The 23,097-nt window shown below is 42.5% G+C and overlaps 1 protein-coding gene across 3 annotated transcripts in view; it reads right to left on the reverse strand.

The window, feature by feature from the left end:
- FAM172A (family with sequence similarity 172 member A) overlaps positions 1–20,012 on the reverse strand; it is a 253,536-nt gene extending 233,524 nt beyond the window's left edge. Inside the window, exons 1-2 of one of the 3 annotated variants that reach the window (XM_032205984.1) lie at positions 19,988–20,012; positions 46–114 (exon numbers count right to left, since the gene is read on the reverse strand). In XM_032205984.1, the coding sequence (XP_032061875.1) occupies positions 46–103 (58 nt within the window). In that variant the 5' untranslated portion in view covers positions 104–114; positions 19,988–20,012. Of the gene's footprint in view, positions 1–45; positions 152–15,983; positions 16,018–19,987 lie in introns of those variants that run through there. The other 2 variants (XM_032205985.1, XM_032205983.1) reach the window with 2 other exon arrangements.
- Positions 20,013–23,097: the final 3,085 nt, after the last annotated feature.

Raw genomic sequence — 23,097 nt, forward strand, 5'->3', positions numbered from 1 at the left:
TCTAAAGAGTCTATATATGTAAAAAGAAGGCAGAACAATTCATACCCTTTAACGCAGTAGTCTTCTCTTTTTCATCCGGGCCTCCTTGCTGGAGCTGAGCCATCCTTACCCAAACTGTCAGCAGAATTAAAATAGTAAAGTAAATGTGCATTTGTCATCAAAGGACAATCTGAAAATCAACAAGTTAGCAATTAACAAATTTACTGACTTCTGCTTCAAGAGATCTGATTTGCTACCACATATACATAAACAGAACTGCATATAAAACAACAGAATTTGTTTTGAAAGCAAAACTTCCCTGAATATTATAAAATCTTACTCTATAATGTGGAATTAAAATTGACCTTCTCTTCTTCAAAACTTATACTGGACAAAGTCTTGGCATGCTGTCTTGGATTAAGAAGTTTCACAACATAGTGTGACAAAAATTCCTCTCTCATACTTGGTCAGAGATTCACAAGAATGAACGTTAACTTCTTAATCCTGAAGGAACATTTATCTAATAAATACTCCTTTTTTGCGACTCTGACATAGGATCAGTAAACGTTAAGCATTTTGGAGAAGCCACATACTTTTGAAAGTCCACAGTAGAAAATACAAGCAAAACCACAAAGAAGCAACAGAACATTCACAATCTCTATGGATTTTTCTTTTTCAATGAAGTAAATTGAATTGTTCACACCGCACTACACCGTCTTCAGTTTTAGTAAAACTACACAGAGTATGTATTTTTAAACCACTATGATCTCTACAATACATTATCTATATCGAAATTTATAGTGTAATTGTCCAGGTGTGGAACAAACCTTAATATGTTCAAGGTGAGAATTTATATGCAAAATACGTGTGTAAATTTTTTCCTATTGCACAGAAGGCAACCCAGACATTCAAGTCTGCAGTCTCTTTCATCTTTAATCTGACACCAAGGGAGCAAACTACCATACCACAATCACTTCTTCTTCCTTTTCAATTAAAAGACTTCTATGCATTGAGTTCTTTTCCACTTTATCCTTTTAGTTCTTTGTTTCATCTGTCAGTCATTACCAATTTGTTTTATACTTTATCATGGATGAGCCTGCATGAACTGCATCTCGGTAGCAACTTGCAACTTTCAAACAAAGAGCAGCAGGATTTATCTGCTGTACTACTGGTTCCCTAAAAGTAACAACTGTAAGAAAGAACCTCAAAATTGTTTGTCTTAAGTAATGGTAGTTCAGTGAAAGTACAGCAGGAAAAAAAATTAATAAAGTATGACAAAGATGGGGGGATTATTGTCTATTTCTTCAAATAAAACCTAATACATTAAACATTTTCCTATAGATTAAGATAAAAAATAACGTGTAAGGGGATGATAGTTACTAACTAAGGAGATATTTTTTTTATATATTATTTTTATCATTATTATTATTTCTTTTGTGGTTCAAGACAGGTAACTGTCTTCTACATTCTATAAGTTTGGGCTAGGGTTGACTTCGACACCTTACTTTGCAGAAGGTGGTTCAGACTAAGGTGCTGCAAAATGACAGCACACTGTCAAAAGTCTCTTAAGCACAACTCCACCATGGAACCTTTACTTAGACCACACACTTTTTAAATTAATGATGCAACTCAGCACGATTCAGGTAATATGGACTTCTTTTTCGCTAACACTTTAATCACATTAGCCCCAATGAAAGAATTAATCAATATAAATAAGAAAAAAAATCTTTTTACTGGCATAAAGCATACTCAATGAAAATATTAAAATGACTCAAACGCTGATTCACACATGGATTTTATGAAAGATTTTTCCTGGATGCTTCCATATAGTTCACTGACAGACCACCACTAGAAAATCTTGCCCATCATCAGTTTGTATGTTTCCAGCATAAAAACATGTACATTCTACCTAATCACCTTAGAAAACAAACAAACCCACTTAAGTTAAAATTATTAGAAGTGATAGAGAGTGACAATCATAGTGATTTCTGATAGGCCAGATCAAAATTGTTCTTGTTAGACAAATCAGGTCATCTTCCCTACAAAAAATCTGAAAATTCACAACTGAATATAGTTAAGTTAATGCAGCTACAAATGACATACAGGTGCTCGAAGATTTCCTATTACCCAAGGTGAAAAATACAAAATTTATCGGAACAGATTTACTGTTTGATAAAATAATCCCCTTTTCCAAATCAGATAAATCAATGTAATGACCAACAGTTTCTGGCATTTTTGCCCCTAGAATGTGTACCCGGGTTCCTTTAACTGACCCAGACCTAGCCACTGAGGAAAGAATTGGTAACAGAGGTTCATTCACAAATGTAGCAGCATCAAATATAAATAAATAATTAAATCTGAATTTAGCTCTGAGACAGAATTTCCAGTTCTTTTTGACAATGTAAAAAACTGTTACAGCAGCCACTGGAGGGAGGACTTGATATTAGAATGAGGATGAAACAGGCACACAGTATTTTATGTATTGTTTGTGTGAACACAGCACTCTGCTAAAATCCTTGCTGATATTTGCTAAACGAGAAACAGAAGAAATTAGATGAGAGGGTTGGAGTTCCTTTCTTTTACAAACAGATATTGAATGGAGTCTGATGGTCCAGAAACAAACACTGGGAATGTCTGCACACACAAATCTCCCTGAATACTTGCTTACAGGCAAAAGCAGGAATTGCAGTTTACTCCAGGAATCTTGAACTCCATACATTCAGCACTCCACATAATTCACAAATGTCCTTCATCACTTTCCCCATAATAAACACAGATCATTTTGAATGTTCTTCTTTGCAATTACTCAAAGATTCTTTATAAAACATTTCTTCTTTGGTTGTTTGTTCCAGTAACTATGCCAAGCACACATCTTAAAAAAAATATTACCATTTCATCCAAGGAATACTTAAATAAGTTTATTTGTAAGGGAAATTACATTAATTTGTATGTATCTTGGTTTCCCATGCAAACTTCAAATATTCTATCACTACATATACTATGTGTATTCTGCATTGCTTCAACCTCAGTGCCCAATAATTTTGTCATCAGAAATATCACTGCTTCACAATGCTCCATTTTCACCAGACCCTTTTGAAAACAGCTGGACTGGTGGATTCACAATCAAATCGTCAAATATTTAAAACCAAAAAAACCACAGACATCTGCACACTTAAGATAGTAGGCATACAGATTTCATGTTCTTGTTTGTAAAGTGGTACTGGAAGTTTGGACTACGGAGCTGATCTGGACCTTGATAGGGCTTGATAGTGTTAGTCTTTAAATTAAAGTAGACACCCTATTGTATATTCTGACTCTGAAACAAGTGCACACATACACAGATTTTTACAGGCTTTAATTATTCCTCATTATGCAAATCCAACTAGAAATGTGGCAAAAAAAAAAAAAAAATTAGTATATGATTTTGCTATATACATTAGCAACAACCGAAATTAAGTCAACGTTATCTGGTACAAAAATTCCAAACAAAGCCCGTAAAAAGATGTAATGCTAACCCACCACAAGTGCAACGTAGAAGAAAGTACACAGGTATTTTCAAGCAAACAACTCCATCACTTTTACCTGGATATAATCCATACATGAGTCATCAGAATGCTGTGGTTACAATGCTTAATTAAAATACAGTTGAATTACAGTCTACTTCTTTGTAAACTGACATACCGAGCATGCTAGGGACAAGCGTGCATGAGGCTTGTGCAATGTGCCTGATGACCTAGAGCTAGTCTTCAGATACATGACTGGGAGACAGTTTTGGCTGTTAGACCATTTTCTGCATTGGCTCACATAAAGCACAAGAAACATAACATTTTGTTGTTGTTGTTTATTTGGTTGGTTGATTTTTTTTGTTTGGTTTGGTTTTGTCTAACTATATTTTATCTATTCCTACCTTTAGGACACTACAGATAACATCAGTAACAACTGCTTCAGGTAAGGTTATGTTCCACTTTCCTTGATTATTAAAGATCTTATTTGGTTACACTTAGGCTTACCAACCTTCAGCTGTGAAAGACAACTATTTTCAGTCTGTTTTGAGTAAGTTCGGCTAAAATGTCTATATCTAGTACACAAAGAAGGTTCACAGGTAGGATCTTCCATGCAGTTCTGCTGTTAATGAGCAGCTCTAACATCTCCATGCTGCAGAGATCAGAAACTTTGCCAGAGGATCAGCTTATCATGCAGCATGTGCCTCTTCCTGTTCCCCTTTGAGCTTGCCCTGATCTGCTGAAGTAAAAACTGCTTTTTGCACACATTTATTACAGACTTATTAAGACTTATCAGAATTTCCAGAAAAATGTACCTATTTGCCTACAGCATGCTCCATATAGCTGCAAAAAGACAGAGGGAAGGCACACAGGAGGCGTGTAACAAACACTGGGAGAGCAGGATCTTTTAGCCCTGGAGTACACAGAAATTGGCAAGGGTCCCAAAATCCCCAAATCTCAGTACATCTTTGCACTGTACCAAACAGTGGTGGAACTTGCTGATAAAGTACAAGACCACAGCCTGCAAGAACAGTTGATTTATTTGCACAGCAGCTACCTTCTAATGTTATTTACCCCTTAAGCTCGAAGAGCAGAGGACTGTGTGCTGTATTCATTAGTGCCCCCACCTCATCAGCAACTCGGTTGTTTACACAGGGCAGAGTCAACACAATCCCACATACTGAAATTTTAATTGTTGTAGCTTAACAGACTTGAAATGCCGGAAATGACCTTCATAAATATATGCCTGTAGACATGATCAAATAACAAACATGCTATAAGAATACAAAAGCAGGCAGCACAACCTCAGCACAGCCTCTGAGAGGTGTACCTGATGGCCTTACCAACCAAATGAGAAGATTCAAAATGATGAACTCTTCTGCAGCAGCAACATGGTTAATGCAATAGTCTCTCAAGAATGTGTAATATCAATACATTAAGTGCATGGAGAACCCTACCTCCTGTGGTGAGGCAGATGGGTAGTACGCAGTCATTCAGGCAAGCAACTCTGGGGACAGAAAAAAAAATCCTGCCGTGAAGGCAGGAGAATGTTGCAGAGGAGAACCCTGCTCAGAGGATGAATTTGCAGGTGTTCTTATGAGATTTACTTGATTCCTATAAAACAAAACGTTCTCAGGTAACCTGGTTTGCACTTTTTCCATTTTCAGGGCATTCAACCTGAGTAATTTGCTTCAATACTCAGTACTCTGATCTGCTGGATTCTCATTTTAAGAACTCAGTAGAAACTTCTGCAGGATTTCCAAGCTCAGCACCCACAATGAGTAGGGCATTAATTTCACTGCATCTTTCACCATCATCTTCCTCAGAAATGCCACTAAGAATCCTCCATACACAGCAGATGACAGGGAAAATTCAAGGAAACAAAAGTTTATAAAAAACTAATATCTTTCAATTAAAACCTGAAAAAAAAGCCTACATTATATGTAATAATGTTATATTCGGTAAAAGATTCATATTGTGTTGCTCCACTGTTGCACAGGGCTACTTATCAAGTGACGAGGACAAAAAGAAACATCGAAGAAACTCTAATCTGGCAAACATTTGTGTGTGAAATGGTCTTTAATTACAGAATCTTATTTTCTCACAGTGTACATTGCAAGGATAAGTAATATTGGCACAATATTACTTCATAATTGCCCTGTGATAGTTTATTAAAAAAAACACGTTTGGATGAATTTTTAAGATGATTGCACTAGACTGTTGGTTTTAACAGGATTCTGGCTTGAAAGATGGGGTGGAGAACACTGACTTTCAATAGCCTCATCTCTGTACATATTAAGTAGTTACAGGACAAAGTCAGAATTTTTAATCTTTTCTTCTAATGTCAGCTTCTCTCAAGCAATCCCATGGGTCAGCTGGGAGAGGAAAAGGCCTCCAAACACAGGAAAACTCAAAGACTCTTAATAGAGACACCAAAGTAATTTGCAAGATAGCCACAGATGAAGAGAGAGAGACTGGAAAATTAATGGGAAATGATTTCTGTTTTGGCTACCATGAAAAGCTGCCTAGACATACGCATATGTGTCTAGTACTTTAAAACCACTTTTTTTTTTTCCTTTTCTCTCCCTTTGCTCTTAAGTAATATCTTGACTTTCAGAAGTGCTGCCTGCCATTAATTGAAGACTCCTGAAAAGATGACAGGCTGAGAGGCTGAAAATGCAATGAATACAGAACTGACTGTAGTCCAGATCCTAGCACACAGCAAAGTATTTTTAATCCTACTCAAGACTCCATGCTGAGGAGGTGCACAAAAAGAGGCTAAGGAAAGGTGAGAGGTGCACCTTCCTTTCTGTGAAATACTTCTTTCCTCCAACTCCTACCAGAACGTGTACATGAAAAGAATGAATATCACCACCCAGTCTGACTCCTCTGCATATAACGCAGGTGCTCTGATGACACAGAAATACCTAACAGAGATGGAAGCTATTCAGTATCAGATCACACACAACTGAAATGAGTGCGTGGGGCTACTGAAGACATCAGTTTATCATCGAAATCAAACGTCAATACCCCAAATTTCCATAGCATACATACCTTTTTTGCAGCAGTGTCTGCCTCAATAGATCTGCCCTACAGCTCTGCCCACTGCATCCCCCATTACGAGACACCTTTCTCAATTTTATCATTTCTCTCAGCTTTACGATTACAGCATCTCAAATTTCTTTGGTCTGCCCCTCTGCTTTAGAGGCAGCACGTTATCTGCCCAACCAAACCCAGCAGTACTGCTTCAACTATCTGACAAGCAACTCAGATAGCCTTGCAAAACACACGCAGTCCACAAATCTGGTTCTGCAAAGCAACACTACATTATAGTGTATAAAAACAATGTGAGTAACATAAATTCATTACTCTTTTAGCTCATAATTTAAGACCTCCAACTCAAAATTGTGACTACCACTCTGATGATTGTTTATACATCAATAAATTTTCTCTTCCATTTTATTCCAAAATAATAAAAAGGACCAAGATATATATTAAAAAAAAAAAAAAGTAAACATTTCTTCTGTGTGAATTTCAGAAACATTCACAAAAAGGTTCCACTAATTGCTCAATTCAGTAATTAGAATCAGACAACTCTAGAGAGCTCTGCTACTGCCTTACCGCCAACCCTGCCCAGAGCAGAGACTGCTGCCACGGCATCGCAGAGCAGTCTAGGCTGGAAAAGATGTCTGGAGGTCATCTGGTCCAGCCTTCTGCTGCAAGCTGGGCCTATTCATTAGGTAACCCGGGGTACTGCCATGACCAGCCTTCAGTATTTCCAGTCAGGGAGACTCCACCACTCCTCCTGGGAACTTATTTCCATGCTCAGAGTTTTTAGCACATTTTCTTTTCCTTATACCCCGATGAAATTTCCCATCTCACCCTGCATCCTTATAAAAAGTTTGCCTCTTCAGGCTGCTGTCCAACAGGACCTCCAGCTCCTTTTCGGCAGGGCTACATCCCGGCCAGCCCGCACATCTATTTGCGGTTCACACCTTTCTCAGTGCACACCTTCATGGGTTTATCTCTTAGGCAGTTCTTGACTTAACAGTAACCATCCCACACAGGAGCTAAAGAAACTTCACCAACTTCTCCAAACCAGCCTCATAAAAGTATTTGTGTATTTTGTGGAAAAAACAACATCTCCAACCAGTCAAAGCCCTCCTTTGGAGGCCTACCTGAGTGTTTGTGGCTGCAGAAAGATTTAGCTGAACTCAACCAAGGTCTACCACACTCAAAGGTGTGCAGACAGAAGCAGCAGATGAGCAGGACCAGGGATACAACGCATTTTGACAAAAACCATCACTAGAAATTCAGAGTTCTTGCTTGGAAGGCCCAGAGCTTCAGGCCAGGATTGCATCCTGGTAACCATGGGCCTTGCCCTCCTACAGCTATCAAACCCTCAGACCAACCACTTGTATTTAACTACAGCATGCCTTCAGAAAGGCATTCAGTCTCAATTTTAATTTATTCAGTGCTGAAGATCCCACAGCTTCCAGTGATAGTTTCAAAGGTTAGTCACATCTTTCAGATTTTGTTTCCAGTCTCAGTTACTCTGGGTTCAGTCACTAGTCCCTATGTCTCTGTCTGTTAAGGTTTCCCTCTCTTAATTTTCCCCTTGACTAGATGCAAGTTTAGGAGTCTTCTATGAAACTTTTATTCTAACTCAAAGTAATTTCTTTCCACAGCTCCAGTGTTTCAAGCCAAACTCCGTAGCACGAACACTGCTAGGGTGGTAGCTTCTCGTTTCTCCTGATTTCTTTGTCTTACAATCTGACTTGCCTTTTTTTTTTTTTTCTTCAGACTGCAGACCTAACTTACCAAATAACTGGGATAATGCCAAAAGAATTCTTTTCTGTTTAACATTTAACCTGTCTTGGGTTGGAAGCATTTTGCTAGTGCTGATTTAATGTTATCTCCCAAGAATACTTAGCGAATTCCTAAATATTCCTATGCAGTATTTACTGAAGACCACAACTCCTGAAGACTGTTACTTTTTCAGGAAGGGATTAAGTACCTCATGAACTACCTATTTTATTTACACTAAGCAGAGTCTTGAAGTAGATTTATTTTACAGTAGTCAGTTTACATAACATTAAATCTATAATACTGGAACAGTAACTGCAATCAAGCAAATTCATAATCTGAGTCAACAAAGAGTTCACTCTGTCAGTTAATTATTTATTAATACAATTTTCCATTAGTATTCCGTTATTTTACCTACGTTGTGACAGCATGGTCTATTATTATCTGTATTGACCCACCCTCTTCTCTCAAGTACTGACATACCATCAGCACTTTTATCATCTTCTGGGATTTCTTTATCATAACAAGTAGTATTTAAAATGAGTAACAACGGAGAAAGGAATTCCTTTAACACCTCCTTCATCATTCTTTGGGTCAACTTAATAAATAATCGCTCTCACAAATTACAATAACTAACCAAGAAAACGAAGTGTCACAGTAAGTAGAGGACTCTTCAATGCTTAACTGACTGCGATTAGATGCATTTTCAGAAGGAATACCGCTGTCAAATACAACTTATTGATTTGAATACCATGGTAGCTGAAAAATGTAACAGCTACAACAAAGCTTATTGATAAAATACATTAATTACAGGACAAGGGTGATCAATCCATTGCATTATTCTACCTTTATGTCACCTTAAAATCAGAGTGAGAAAACCTAAACCTAAAAAAAAAAAAAAAAAATCATAAAAAAACAAACCATGTACTCAAGCCTGTGTGTGTTAATATACTTATTTTTACATTCACCTCAATAGCAGCTGACCACATTGCTTCCCAAGACTACATGGAAATTAATGCAAGAGACAGAAATACCTTATATGGTGTGACAAATGGAAAAACACAGAACAGCACCAGCCTTATCCAGTACAACAAAATAAGAGACTTCTGGAACAATCACATTACAGACAATACAAACACTTTCTCACAACTCACGAATTTCAACAAAATCTGCTGGATATTAGAATAGTATTACCTTTGAAAGTATTTTTATGTAAGCAAGATTTCATTTAAAAATGAAGTAAAAACTAAACAGAGCATTGAGGCCAGGTTAGTGGTGTAAGCACAGGGCTATTCAAATCTGTAAGGAAAACTCATAGCACAACAAACAGGTTGCAAGAATGAAGTAATAATGTAACCATCATACCTCTAATCTTTTATTTTTTTAATCTATCCTTAAGTGAAAGCAGAAAAAACAATCCAGTTGCAGCCACGTGGACATACGAGATAATCAATCTAGAGGCAAAAACCTTGTCTAAATTCCTTGTGTTGGGGAAGGGGGGGGAAAAAGAAACAAAATCTTAGAGACAACTAAATTTTCAGACTTTACACGCTTTGTAGCAAAATTTTACTCCAAATATGAAAAAGGATCCAAAAAGAAAAAAGAAAACTAAGGAAAGCAGATGAAAAGTAATTTTACAATAAAAATGAGTTAGTTAGTACGAGATCAGCAATGCTAGACAGAAGACACGTTTTCTTTATCTAAATTAAGTTTACTTGGAACAAACCTGGAAGGTAACACAAAATACCTGATAAATATCAAAAAAGAGTGGGGAAGGGACAGAGGACAGATCAGAACTTTAAAAGCACGTAAAAAACTTACAAACTCCTCTTCCAAACTGATTTGAAATTATAACTCCAGTGGTGTAAAACCAATCTCAATACAGCAGGGTTGTGGTTTTACCTAGGACAGAGTTGATTTTCCTCGTGACAGCTGGTATGGTGCAGTGTTTTGGATTCAGGATGAGAACAATGCTGATAACACACCGATCTGTAACTGTTGCAGAGCAGTGCTTGCACTAAGACAAGGACTTCCCAACTTCTCATGCTGCCCTGCCAGCGAGGAGCTGAGGGGGGACAGAGCCAGGACAGCTTCCCCCAGCTGCCAGAGAGATGTCCCATACCATGGGGCATCATGAGGGACAATTATATGTGGGGGCTGGCCAGGGGGCTGCTGCTGCTCAGAGTCTGCCTGGGCATCGGTCAGATGATGGAGTTGCACAGTGCATCACTTGCTTTGTACATTCTGTTGCTATTATTATCATTATTATTTCCCTGCCTTTTCTGTCCTGTTAAGCTGTCTTTATCTCAACCCATGATTTTTACCTTTTTTCCCCCTCACAATTCTCTCCCCCGTCACACTGGGAGGTGGGGGGCGAGCCAACAGCTGCATGGTGCTGAGCTGCCTGCTGGGTTACACCACAACAAGGAGACAAATATTATTTTTATATTCCTGGTAAAATACATCTTAACTAGCCAGATATTTCACTACCACAAGAATTCCTTATAAACATCAAACGAAGTAGAAAGCAACTGCTTAAATAAGCCTACACCAAAAATGGCCCAACTTTAAAATATTTCTCAATCTTGCAAGGGTCTTTGGAAGCAAATGTCTTCACTCCAACAGGTAGAGCTTTTGGGTAGCTGTCTCTGAAGCTTCAAAAATACAGCTAGTATTGCTTCAGGCTTTTCTAAGTTGGAAAGGCGAAATTCCACAATTTAGAAGGGTGCAGGGGAGAAATTCTAGCCTTTACATCTGATGTTGCTCAAGCATGACATGAGGCCTGAAGAAACAAATAACTTAATGAGATCCTGGCAGCATCGCCCTGGGCTGCTTCAGGGAAGGCACTGCTAGCAGACAGGGGAGGTGGTCCTGCTCTGCTCAGCTCTGCTGAGATGCCCCTGGAGTGCTGCGTCCAGCTCTGGGCTCCCCAGCATGAGACAGGCACGGCCGTCCTGCAGTGGGTACGGTGAAAGGTGACAGAGGTAAGGAGGAGCGTGGAGCATCTGACAGCTGGGAAGAGGCAGCAAGAGCTGGGACTGTTCGGCCTGGAGAAGAGATGAGTTGGGGCATAGGGTGAGGAAGAAGGGGTCTGTCTGGGTACCTAAGCGCACAATAAATGAAAAAGTGCAAAAGTTTGTGCAAAAAGTATGTGTGTGTATGTGTTTACACATACGTATGTTAGTTACCTCCCACAATAGCAATGAACAGACTTTAACAAGGGATGAGAAAATCATTACAAGCAGTCTGTGCAAGAGCAAGAATCAGAGCTTTTGGTCTCAGGGGTTCCGCTTTTGTGTTCCTAAGCATTTATTTCTGATTCTGATTCTTCAATTTCTGTGAAACAGACAAAATTTATCATCAAGAAACTGTCAAAACCACCAGGGCCACAGCCATGACAAATCTGTGAAAGCTGACAATGCTGGATATTACTCATTCTGTTGGCAATCATTCTCCTAAGTGCATTAAAACACCTTCCAGCTGGTTAAAATCACCTTGTAGATGCACAGAGCCTTAAAAAAGGTCCATATTGTCTTTCCACATCTGATAGCATAAGTGTATACGCCTCCACTACTCAAAGACACTGACAACTCCCCAGGTATTGGGAAATATCAAAATTAAGGTTGTTTACCCACACTTAGTTAAGCTCCCATGCACTAAACTCCAGTATTATACAAAAAACAACGTGGAGAAAGTCAAAATAGGAAAGGGGTCCCATTCTCTCCTACTTCTCTAAGTCAGCATCATCTACACCTAATCAGACGTCCAGCATGGCCTTACCTAAATTCCTTTTAAAAATACACATGACGAATACCCCAGAGCTTTCCTGAAGTTACGTTCGTGTTGCTGGTTAAGCTCATGCCTGAACCTCATCCTGAGCCTCGACAGACAAACACAGAACCTGCCAGACCTCCTGCCTTTTGCTCTGCTCCCCCTGCTGTGCCTGAAGGCTGATGACTGGGAGGCAAGGGGACCTCTGCCAAGGAAGTTTAAGATCCCCTTGCCTTGCATGCTGGGTGTCAGCACGCAATTCCCAGCACCTACAGAGAAACCACATCCCCAGCCTTAGTGATTGCCGTTAAACTGCTGTGTTTGACACAGCAGCAGTGTTTTGGCTTTACACAGAAATCTACCCTGATGCCAAACTATCCTTTGCAGGTGAGGATTCTTCCAAACTCACACGGCTTTTGTCACAGACCTTTACTTCTAGGCCTATAGGCAGTTCAGAAGTTTATGTCCTTCCTCTTTCTAGCAACCCCTCCCATACCTGGAGACAGCTGTTGTGTCTTTCTCAGCCTCCTCTAGCCTGAAAAATAATTGCTGCTTTCCCCTGAAATAACCTCCCGTGGCCCAAAGTGTTTCTGAAACGGGAGGGCCCAAACTGGCCATGCCCAAGCAACGTGCAGAATGAAATTACCACATAGCAGTTTTAAACATCCCTTCTGACTATATATCCCAGAAAAATGATTACCCTCCTTGCAACAGCACAATGTTACTGACTCACATTCAGGCTATGATTCACCTAGAAATCTGGAATTATTTTTTCTGTAATTACTGCTATTTTATGTTTATGTGGGGAACTATCTAGCCTAAGCACAGTCCTTTGCATTTGTCCTTTCAAACCGCATCATTTCTTTCATGTTGTTTCTCTGCTTTTTTTCTAAGCCATTTGAAATTCTAAAGTTACTTTTCACGGAACTTGAATCCTCTCCCAGCCTGGTACTCTCTGTAAAATTAATAAAGTTACTCTCTATGCCATCATCATCCAAGTCATTAGCAAAGTGAAGGCATAATCACATTTGTTTTTTTCCACTGCACTTCTCCCTTTGTCTGTGCCTGGAACGAAGGTGTTCATTTAGAAAGCAGCTATTCATTTTTTTTTTGTTTGACCTTCCTCTCTTGAGCTGCAAGCATGACCTTAATGTTTCTCTTAACCTAAGTTCTTCCACCCCCGTATTTAAGTGCCTCTCAATCACTCCCTCCCATTTCTCGCACAGTCTCCGAGTCCCACTTGGCCTCGTTTCACCCTGCACGCTCCTAGCAGCGCTCCTCTCCCTTCCTTCCTGAACTGTCCTTGTTTGCCCTTCCAGTGCAAGAGCTTAAACAAGAGGATGGCCAATTCCACAACCCCTTCCAGACCTCCTCCTGCCCACTCATCACCGGCTCCCTTCACGCTGCCATTACAGAACGGGCATGGGAGTGATTAAAGCCCCTAAGGACCCTCCACGCACACGGATGGCAAAATCTGAGCTCCTCACAGGAATGCACTACTATCTTTGAAAACTCCAGTTTCTCTCTGGTAGAAACGCACCAGCATTTTCTCTCTCACACCAGGAAAATGCAGGTATGGGTTGGTGTCATTAAGGAAATGGATTTCCCATCTCAGCATAATCCCATCCTTCCCAGGCTCCCTGCCCCAGACCAACTGCCCCACACAGGCTCAAACTTCTTGTTATTTTGGTGCGGTCCTCTCACAGTTAGCTGCTCCTTAGGGATTTATTGTCATTTTTTTTTGACTACCAGAACAAAGTATGAAAAGTCAAAAAAAAATATATAAAATTGCCCACAGAATGATGTTGGGAAAATAGTGAACGAGAACTTAAAGCGCTCCTTCAGGAACTTACATTCAACCTATCTGATATTTGCAAAGCTAGTGGGATGATTCACATGAATGTAATGCTAGGAACCACGACATATAACCTATTTAGTAAGAGCAGAAATGGAGATCATATGGCACTGCATGCCAAAAACGTCACTGTCTGCTTCTGAGTCACTGACAACTGAAAATTACGTCTTAAGAAATAAAGTACAAGTGAGGACACTGGCCGGGGTTCACTACAGACACGAAACCTCACTTAGCATGGTCGTTAGGCATCTACTGCATCTTGCTGGAAAAAAAGTTTCATTATCACGGTGGACATGAGGCCAAATGAGCTAACCTGGAGGTCTCGTGCTGCCACTATCAGAACGTGCTTGAAATTTCTAGAAATTGAGGACAATTTCATACGCTGGGAGATGTTAAACCCAACCCAAGGGAAAGCAGTGCTCAGCTTCATCCAGACAGATAACAAGTACTCCACCGTGTCACAGAGAACAAATACAGAACAAAGACAGTTCCTGCCCCTAGGTCTTGGAATCAAAGGACACATATTCCCAAACACCGTTTTGCAAAATGACTCAAGTGGTCCCAGCCCCTACCCGTGCCACCCCCTCAGCTGTGCTGACAGAACCGCTGGCAGCAATGCATGGTGAGCCTGTGCACTGCAGTGTATTTATTTTTAGCAGTATGTTTTAATTTACCAATTCCCAGAGTTGGTTCATTACCTGGTACAACTGAGGCGACAGGATGGAACAAGGCAGGAGCACACAGCTGCTGCCTGAGAACTTTTACCAGCCTGATTTGCCAACAAGGACAGGAAAGGAACACAGGCAGGCAAAGCAAAAGAGGGGCTCCATCACTTTGACAAGCAAAGTTGTAAATTTCCTTGTAAATTTCACACTTTGGTGTTCCAAAATGCAAACATTTGAAGTAAAGTATCAAGAAGCCTACCTTAACTTTTGACTCATTGACTACTATGTATCAAATGAGTTTGCAGTATTTGCTGATTTTGATAATTCTGCTTACTCTGAAGTATTCCTCACTGTCTTGGACGTGGACAGCTACATTGATCCGGTGTTACAGGTTGGAAGTTGCCATGATATGTATACACAATTCCCAGTAACTCAGTTAAACAAGGAGATTTAGAGCACAGAATATATGATAATGCATAAATACGGCATTCACTCAAAAGTGGTTTTCAAGGCTTTATGAAGCCAGCCATGCAGGACTTTAAAAGAAACCACAACCACTGCATTATCTGTTGGACTTTGTCTCTGACGTAACAGTCAGCTTGGCGTACTGACATGATCAATCAGAATCAACTTGTCCATCTTCTCAGAGAAGTAGTTATTACTAGAAGAAGAAAAAAAAAAAAAAAAGACCAAAAAACAAACAGGACAGTTTTCCTTCAAGCACAGAGGGTACACAACAGCTGCTAAGTACAACACAACTGATAACTCCCAGCATGTAGCAGAGGCAAAACAGCGAGGTCCACAACGAGTGCCTCCCCCCAGCACAACGCACTCCAGCTAAGGGATGATGAAGAAAAGCAGAGCCCGTGTTTCCTGCGTCCCACCAGCAGCCCTCACCACATGTGCTGTGTGAAGCTGATGCGGTGAAGGCCAGCAGACCAGGTATGTATGCACACAGCAGCTGAAACGGCCGGAGAATTCAAAACAAACATCTTAAAAGATTTAATTGCAAATGGAAAATGGCAACTTTATGCATCTTATAATTCAGACAAATAGAGACGAGCTGCCTTGGGAAATAGCTCACAATTTCCAAAGCTATCTTCCTATTAAATGTCATATTTCTTATCTACGTCTCGGAGATGCCTAGGGATAGGTACAATAATCAAGAACTTTTTCAAAACAGTCCAAAACTTTTTTTCAGTTTGCCCCTCTCTGCAAACTTTTTAGCTCAAACCTTGACCTGAAATTGGCAGTAAACAGGCAAACCTTATGAACAACTGATAACAACAAAAAAAAATGCAAAAAACTGAACAGTGTAATGTGACAAGTCTAACCTGGAACACACTAGCATCACAAAACAGAAACACTTGAACACTCGGTATCACTGGTGCTTCAGGTACTGACCTGCTTGCCGTCAGCACCAGAATTGCTCGCTGCAGTCCGACTGACAGTGTGCACAGGCAACGTCAATTTGAAGCAGCATGTCTCCCTCTAGGCATGTGATAAAGATTTTTTTTTTCCCTTTACCAGCCTGAGAAAACAAACCTATTTGCTTACAGTAAAGTTTTGTAAATTTACTCCGGTACTAAACATATTGATTCAGCTAATACCACAGCTTTCAAAACAATACCTTTTTCGTATAAGTATTAAAGATCAGTACTTGCAACACTCCAATGTCTACACAGCAGGCTGGACACAGACTGCTCCCCTCCAGTTTCTGCCAGGCATTGGGAAGCCACGAGGCTTAGAAACCAAAGCAGCTGTAATGAAGAAACACCTAAAATCAGCTGGACTAACTCTATGTGGGTCTCTTTAGGATACCAGCTCAAGAGAGTACCAGCTGGGGTCCTAGCTCCATCGGCAGGAGGTTGGTATGGCTGAAACCCTCCCCAGGGCACAATGGGAGTAAGAGCAGCTAGGTACAGGTAAGGACAGCACCAGGCCTCGAGTGGGACACTGTCCTCACCAGAGGTATTGTCAGCAATTAACTCGCCAGAGCAGGCTGGTCGGGAAAGTGGTAACAGTGGAATCATCCACTGTCAGCTCAAGTACAAGGTAGCTCGGGCTGCAGGTTCACCATCAGCTGAAGCCCACCTGATATGAGACTTGACCCTCAGGGGAGGCAGTCTGTGCCTTCTCCACATCCCGGTGTCTCCTTTTCCACACCCTTCATCTTCTGAAGGCATTCACCTGTGCTTGCGAGCTGGCTGATGCGACTGGGCAGGGAGCATTGTACTTCTGGAGCTGTGCATTAGCTGGATGCGTTTCCTGACCTGGCTCACGATCCCTCAGACCACCACGAGGGACCAGGCGGAAAGGAGTGCTGCCCTTTCCAGCAGCAGAGGGGACATAACCTGCCCTGAACGGGCTGCGAAACCGCACCCCGGGCACCCTCTGGTGTGAGCACAGCAGGAGTGAAATGACTTGGAGGTCTCAGCCTAATTCCTAGGAGCAGTCAGCCATAAAACAAGAACCACGACGAGAACTGGCACTAATAATTATCTGACGGTGAGCTGAGCAGAAAGGTCAGGGATCGCACAAAATTGAATGCCATGTCTTTTCACCGTCCGCCACAATTCAGTCCCATTACAAGAAGAGTGGATGGGACACTGTGATTAGCTAAATATTAACTTATCAGAGTCCTCACCCCAGAGTCTTCCACTCAACAATAAAATGAGTGTATATATGTGATGCACACTCTAACTGCAACGCTTAAAATACTGAACAACATCCATACAAAACAGCCATTAACTTGTACTTCAAGAGTTCCACTCAGTGCAAATCTGTGAAGCTGACCTGCAGACCAAGTAGACAGATGCACTCTTGCAAAGAGGTACACTCACACACACACACAAAATTCATAGGGCAGCATCAAATTTCATGAGCAGATGTTTTCATTTTTCATTTGTTTCAGTAAGTGAGTGGAAAAAAATTAAAAAGAAGATATGCATTCATTCTTTGTACGTATGCTTTACTTCAAAGAATTCCAGGAATCTACTGTAAATGTGAAAAACTCCTCAGTCACCACAGCACACTGTTCCCCACAAGAACAGTGGGTCAAACTCAAAGTACCAGCAATAGAGTCACATGCAGAACTTTTTCTATAGGGCCTGGAATGGACAAAACCTCCAAAGTCAGAGCTGAGTCTTCAGGGGGAAAGAAAGCACAGACACCATTGACAAAGCTCCAGCAGTGCCTTCAGTAAGGCAGTCCGAGTGTGCACCATGCTTCTAAAATGATGATGCCCCTGTCCACCTGCACCCCAGGCCTGACGGATGATGTCTTCACCTCACCTGCCAGCATCAGCTAAACTATCTGGGACAAAAAGCCTCTGGTCATTGAAAATGCTATAAATGTTACACCGGCATTGGCCCACCACGAAGGCTGGGGAGGGCACAGGATAAGACAGAGTTGTGGGTGGCACACGGGGACACCCTGCTCCATCTCCAGCCGCCCTGCTGAGGCCACCGGTCCCATGAGCAGGAAGCAATCGGTCTGGGGGGAAAGCAGGTGAAATGGCTTAATGTGAAACACTCACAACTGCTGACTTCCAAATGCAGAGCGCCGCGTACAGAGGTGCTTGTGGTACTTTATGCTAGTATCACTTGGCGATACCCTCTCATCTTCTACGTGCCTTCAGAAACTGAGGTTTTAGCTCTCCCTGTGTAACAGTGCTTTTACCTTTCCTTGCACGATTACGAAATGCCTCATTTTAACACCCAGCTGCCACTCCCTAACCAAACTGCCCTCACCAGGCAGCTTTACCACAGGTGGCACACAACACGATGCCACCCCCTTTCAGCCAAACTCCTTTAACAACACCAAGACAACGCCAGTGCTTACTAAACACGCCTTTTTGCTACCTGTGCTTCTTTGAGGGCAGACAACGTCACCATTGTACCCTCTGCCGTGCCACCAAACCACTTTCCAGGTGCGCCCAAGGACTGGCAGCCATCCTTGCGGCTGCTGCTGCTTTCCCAGCACTGCTTTTGCCAGCAGCCATGCCCAAGGCCTCCTACCTGCTCCCTGCAACTTGCTGCTGCAGTGAAAAACCACCGGGCAGAAATACCATAATTTTACGTGGTTTTTTTTTTTTTTTTGAAGATTTGCTAACGTGAGATTGCACAGCTGGGCCCGAGCCACAGCAGAGATAAAGCAGAACCGTCCCAAAGGCAGGCAGCGCTTTGTGGGAACTGGAGGAAAAGCCAAAGCTTCTCCACCAGGCTGGGCTGAAAGGAAGGGCTGATGAGCAACAACTGGTGGCTTAGAAGAACAAGCTCCGAGTGGCCTGCCTGCCAAGCTGAAACCCAGCACTCATTTACAAGTCACCTCCCTGCGCCTAGGCCTGGGCGACTCAGGCGTGCCCCGTGTTTTGTGAAGCTTTGAGAAGCTGCTGTGCCACGAGGCACTGCCACCCAGCCAGCTCCGACCTGAGGGGAGCCGACCCCTGCCTGGCACAGGGAGCTCCGCGCTCACACCACGTCCAGGGGGTGCAACCAAGTGGGTGAAGTGATAAAATGAAGACGCGGGTAAAGTGATAAATGGGTGAAGTGGTAAAATAAGTAAGGCGAAGGGAATGTGAGGACCCATGGCGATGGTGTGTGCTGGGGGGAATAATGTAAGTAGTAAAAGGAAATAAAAAGTAATTAACGTGGAGTCGGTAAATAAAGTAAACGAGCAAATAAGATAATTATAAAGAATGGGTAAAGAAAGTGAATAAAATAATGAGTACGTGAAATGAAAATAAAAACGTAAATGAAATAAAACGAAAGTAAAAACGTAAATAAAATAAAAGCATAAATGAAATGAAAGTAAAAACGTAAACGAAGTGAAAATAAAAACGTAAATAAAATGAAAATAAAAACGTAAATAAAATGAAAATAAAAATGTAAATAAAATAAAACGAGCAGATAAATTGAATATTAAAATAAAATAAGCGGACAATTAATTAAAGGGAGCGAATAATAAGGTAAATAAAATGACCAAGTAAATGATCAAATGCATGAAACAAGCAAATAAAACGCAGACAATAAAATAAAATAAAATAAAATAAAATAAAATAAAATAAAATAAAAAAATAGCAAAACAAGAACGCAGCCAGGAAACGGCAGCACCGAGGGATGGGGCCCTGCCGCCCCCCCCCCTTCCCGCACCGGGACTGGGGCAGCGGGGCCGGACAGACGGACAGACCGACGGACACACGGGACAGACGGACAGACGGACACCCGCACCCCTCCAGCCGCCCCCCACGGCCCCCATCTCGGCGGCGCGGCCTCTCGGGGCCGTGCGGGGCGGGACCGGGACCGGGACCGGGACCGGGACCGGGACCGGGCCGGGTCCTAGCGCCCCCCCCCCCCCCCCCGCTGCCGCCGCCGCCCCCGCCCCGCGCGGCGCCGTCCCGCACGTACCTGCGCCCGGACACGCGGGGCGGGGCGGGGCCTGCGCCTCCCCCTCCCCCCCCCCTCCCCGCCTCGTTCCGCTCCGCTCCGCTTCCGGGGTCCGCCGCCGTGACGTCAGCGCGCGGGAGTGGCGGGGGGAGGGGGGGAGGCGCGGCGGGGAAGCCGGAAGCGGGGCGGCAGCGCTGTTGTTGTTGTTGTTGTTGTTGGGGGGGGGGGGGAGGAGGGAAGGGGGAGGTTCGTTCGGGTTGATAAAGTGAGGAATGAAAATAAAAATGAAATAAAAGCAGCAAAGCGGGCAGCTGAAAATAAAGGCGGACGAAAAGCATTCTGAGTCGGTTGATAACAAAACGTTGAGGTCCATGTAATGACGCGCATATTGGTGCCCTGTGCCCGGGGCTGCCTCCTCACAGATTTGCCCCAAGATTTCACAGAATCACAGAATTTCTAGGTTGGAAGAGACCTCAAGATCATCGAGTCCAACCTCTGACCTAACACTAACAGTCCTCCACTAAACCATATCCCTAAGCTCTACATCTAAATGTCTTTTAAAGACCTCCAGGGATGGTGACTCCACCACTTCCCTGGGCAGCCTGTTCCAATGTCTAACAATTTGCCCCAAAATGCTGGTGGGCGCCGTGAGCAGCGCTGGCGTGCTCGCTGGGGTGTAGCCAGAGTACCCGTCTCTAGTTTGTTTCCGTCAGGGTGTTTTCCTTGCTCTGCTCCAAAAGCCTTCCAGGTCTGGTCAAGAGTCCTGTGAGCTAGGACTGGGCCAGGTCTGTGTGGGAGAAGGCACATTTGTCATGCAGGTTGCTCCCAGCGCTGTTCTTATTCTGGTGGAAAGCAGGGTGCCTCAATGACCCCCCAACACCCAGGAAAGGAATAAGAGAAATCATTCTCATCTCCATGCAAAAGGCACCATAATGTAGGCTCAAAATAACAGAATATCACAAGTTGGAAGGGAACCACAAAGGTCAGCAAGTTCAACTCCTGGCTCCACACACCACCACCCAAAATTCATAGCCTATGTCTAAGAATATTGTACAAATGCATCTCAAACTCCATCAGGCTCAGTGCCCTGACCACAGCCCTGACCACAGCCCTGGGCAGCCTGTCCCAGTGCCCAACCACCCTCTGGGTGCAGAACCTTTCCCTAACCCCCAGCCTGACCCTCCCCTGTCCCTGCTCCATGCCGTTCCCTCGGGTCCTGTCGCTGTCCCCAGAGAGCAGAGCTCAGCACCTGCCCCTCCGCTCCCCTCGTGAGGGAGCTGCCGGCATCCATGAGTTCTCACCTCAGCCTGCTCTGGCCTAAGCAAACCCAGGAACCTCAACCTCTCCTCATGTCTTGCCCTCTAGACCCTTCACCATCTTCATAGTCCTCTTTTGGACACTCTCTAATAGTTTTATGTCCTTCATATATTGTGGCAACCAAAGCTGCACCCAGTACTCGAGATGAGGCCACACCAGCGCAGAGCAGAGCAGGACATCACTTCCATCAACCAGCCAGCAGTACTGTGATTGACGTGCCTCAAGATGCGGTTGGCCCATTTGGCTGCCAAGGCACACTGCTGACTCAATGTTTAACTTACCATCAACCAGAATCCCCAGATCCCTTTCCATGAAGCTGCTCTCCATCCACTTGTACTCAGCCTGTACATGTATTCAGGGTTGCCATGATTCAGGTGCTGAATACAGCACCTTGTTTAAATTTCAAGTGGTTGGTGATTGGCCAGCCCTCTCATTTGTCAAGGTCTTTCTGCAAGGCCTCTTTACTCTTTGGGGATTCAACAGCTCATGCTAATTTAGTATCATCCAAAAGCATATTTGGCATGCATGTGAACCTTTCATCAAGTCCTTCATCTTTTATAAAAACACTGAAAAGAACTGGTCCAGAAAATGGAGCCCTGTGGAACCCCACTAGTGACTGGCTGCTAGCCCGATGTAATTCCATTTACTATAATCCTGTGATCCTGACCCATCTGCCAATTGTTCACACACCATATTATGTATTTGTCTAGCTATGTGTTGTTTGTCCAGAAGAATACTGTGAGAAACAGTATTGAAAGCTTTGCTAAAATCCAAAAAGATTGCATCTACTGTCAGATGACATCTACTGTCTTCCCTTGGTCAACTAGATGGGTGACCTAGTCATAAAAGGAAATTAAGTTACTTAGGCAGAAGTTTTCCCTCATGAACCAGTGTTGGCTATGACCAATGACTGCATTGTCTTTCAGATTTTTCAGTAACTCGCAGAACAGACTTCTCCATAACTTTACCAATTGAGACTGACAGGTCTGTTATTCCCAGGGTCTTCTTTCTTGCCTTTCTGGAAAACTGGGGCAACACTTGCCAGCTTCCAGTCATCTGGGACCTCTCCATATTCCCAAGACCATTGAAAAAATGAAGAGAGGCCTCGTGATGACATCAGCCAGCGCTTTCAGCAGCCTGGGATGAATCCCATCAAGCCCCTGATACAATTCCCTATGGGGAACGTTACTGAAGGTGGGGGTGATGATAAGTCAGAATAACCAGAATTGTAATGGCTGACAAGGAGACAAGAGAAGCCTAAGCTGAAAGGCAGTTATAAGGTAGGAGATAAATGAGTAGGAGCACTCCTTAGGGACCGTGATAAGTTTTTGGACATAATATGTGCAATATACTCATTAATAAGATAGAGATCAGAATTTGTTATGCACCCATGCAATTTGCAGATGACACTAAGTTGAAAGGTATTATGAGTAATGATCTTCTTGGCTACAATGAGAGAAATGGGAGGAAATTTAACAGTATAAACTGCAAAATCAGTCACTGAAAGAACAGTACACTTTTGCTATAAACTCATTAGTTACGGTAAATGAGGAGAAAAGGGGTCTCTTTATTAAGATTAAGATTTCCTGAAGACCTCTTGAGACCTGATTTCTCTATATTTGCCATTATGGCTAAGCCATCTAATAGCAGATGGTCACAGATCTGCAGCAGAGAGGCATTTCTCTCTCTCTCTCTCTCTCTCTCTTTTTTTTTTTTTTTTTTTTTTTTTTTTTTTTTTTTTTTTCTGGTATGAGCTAGACATCCATCATATATGTTCACCTGGATTTGATCTGTAAAGGAGTCCTTACAGTTTT

This window comes from Aythya fuligula, chromosome Z, assembly GCF_009819795.1.
Source record: "Aythya fuligula isolate bAytFul2 chromosome Z, bAytFul2.pri, whole genome shotgun sequence".
NCBI lineage: Eukaryota > Metazoa > Chordata > Aves > Anseriformes > Anatidae > Aythya > Aythya fuligula.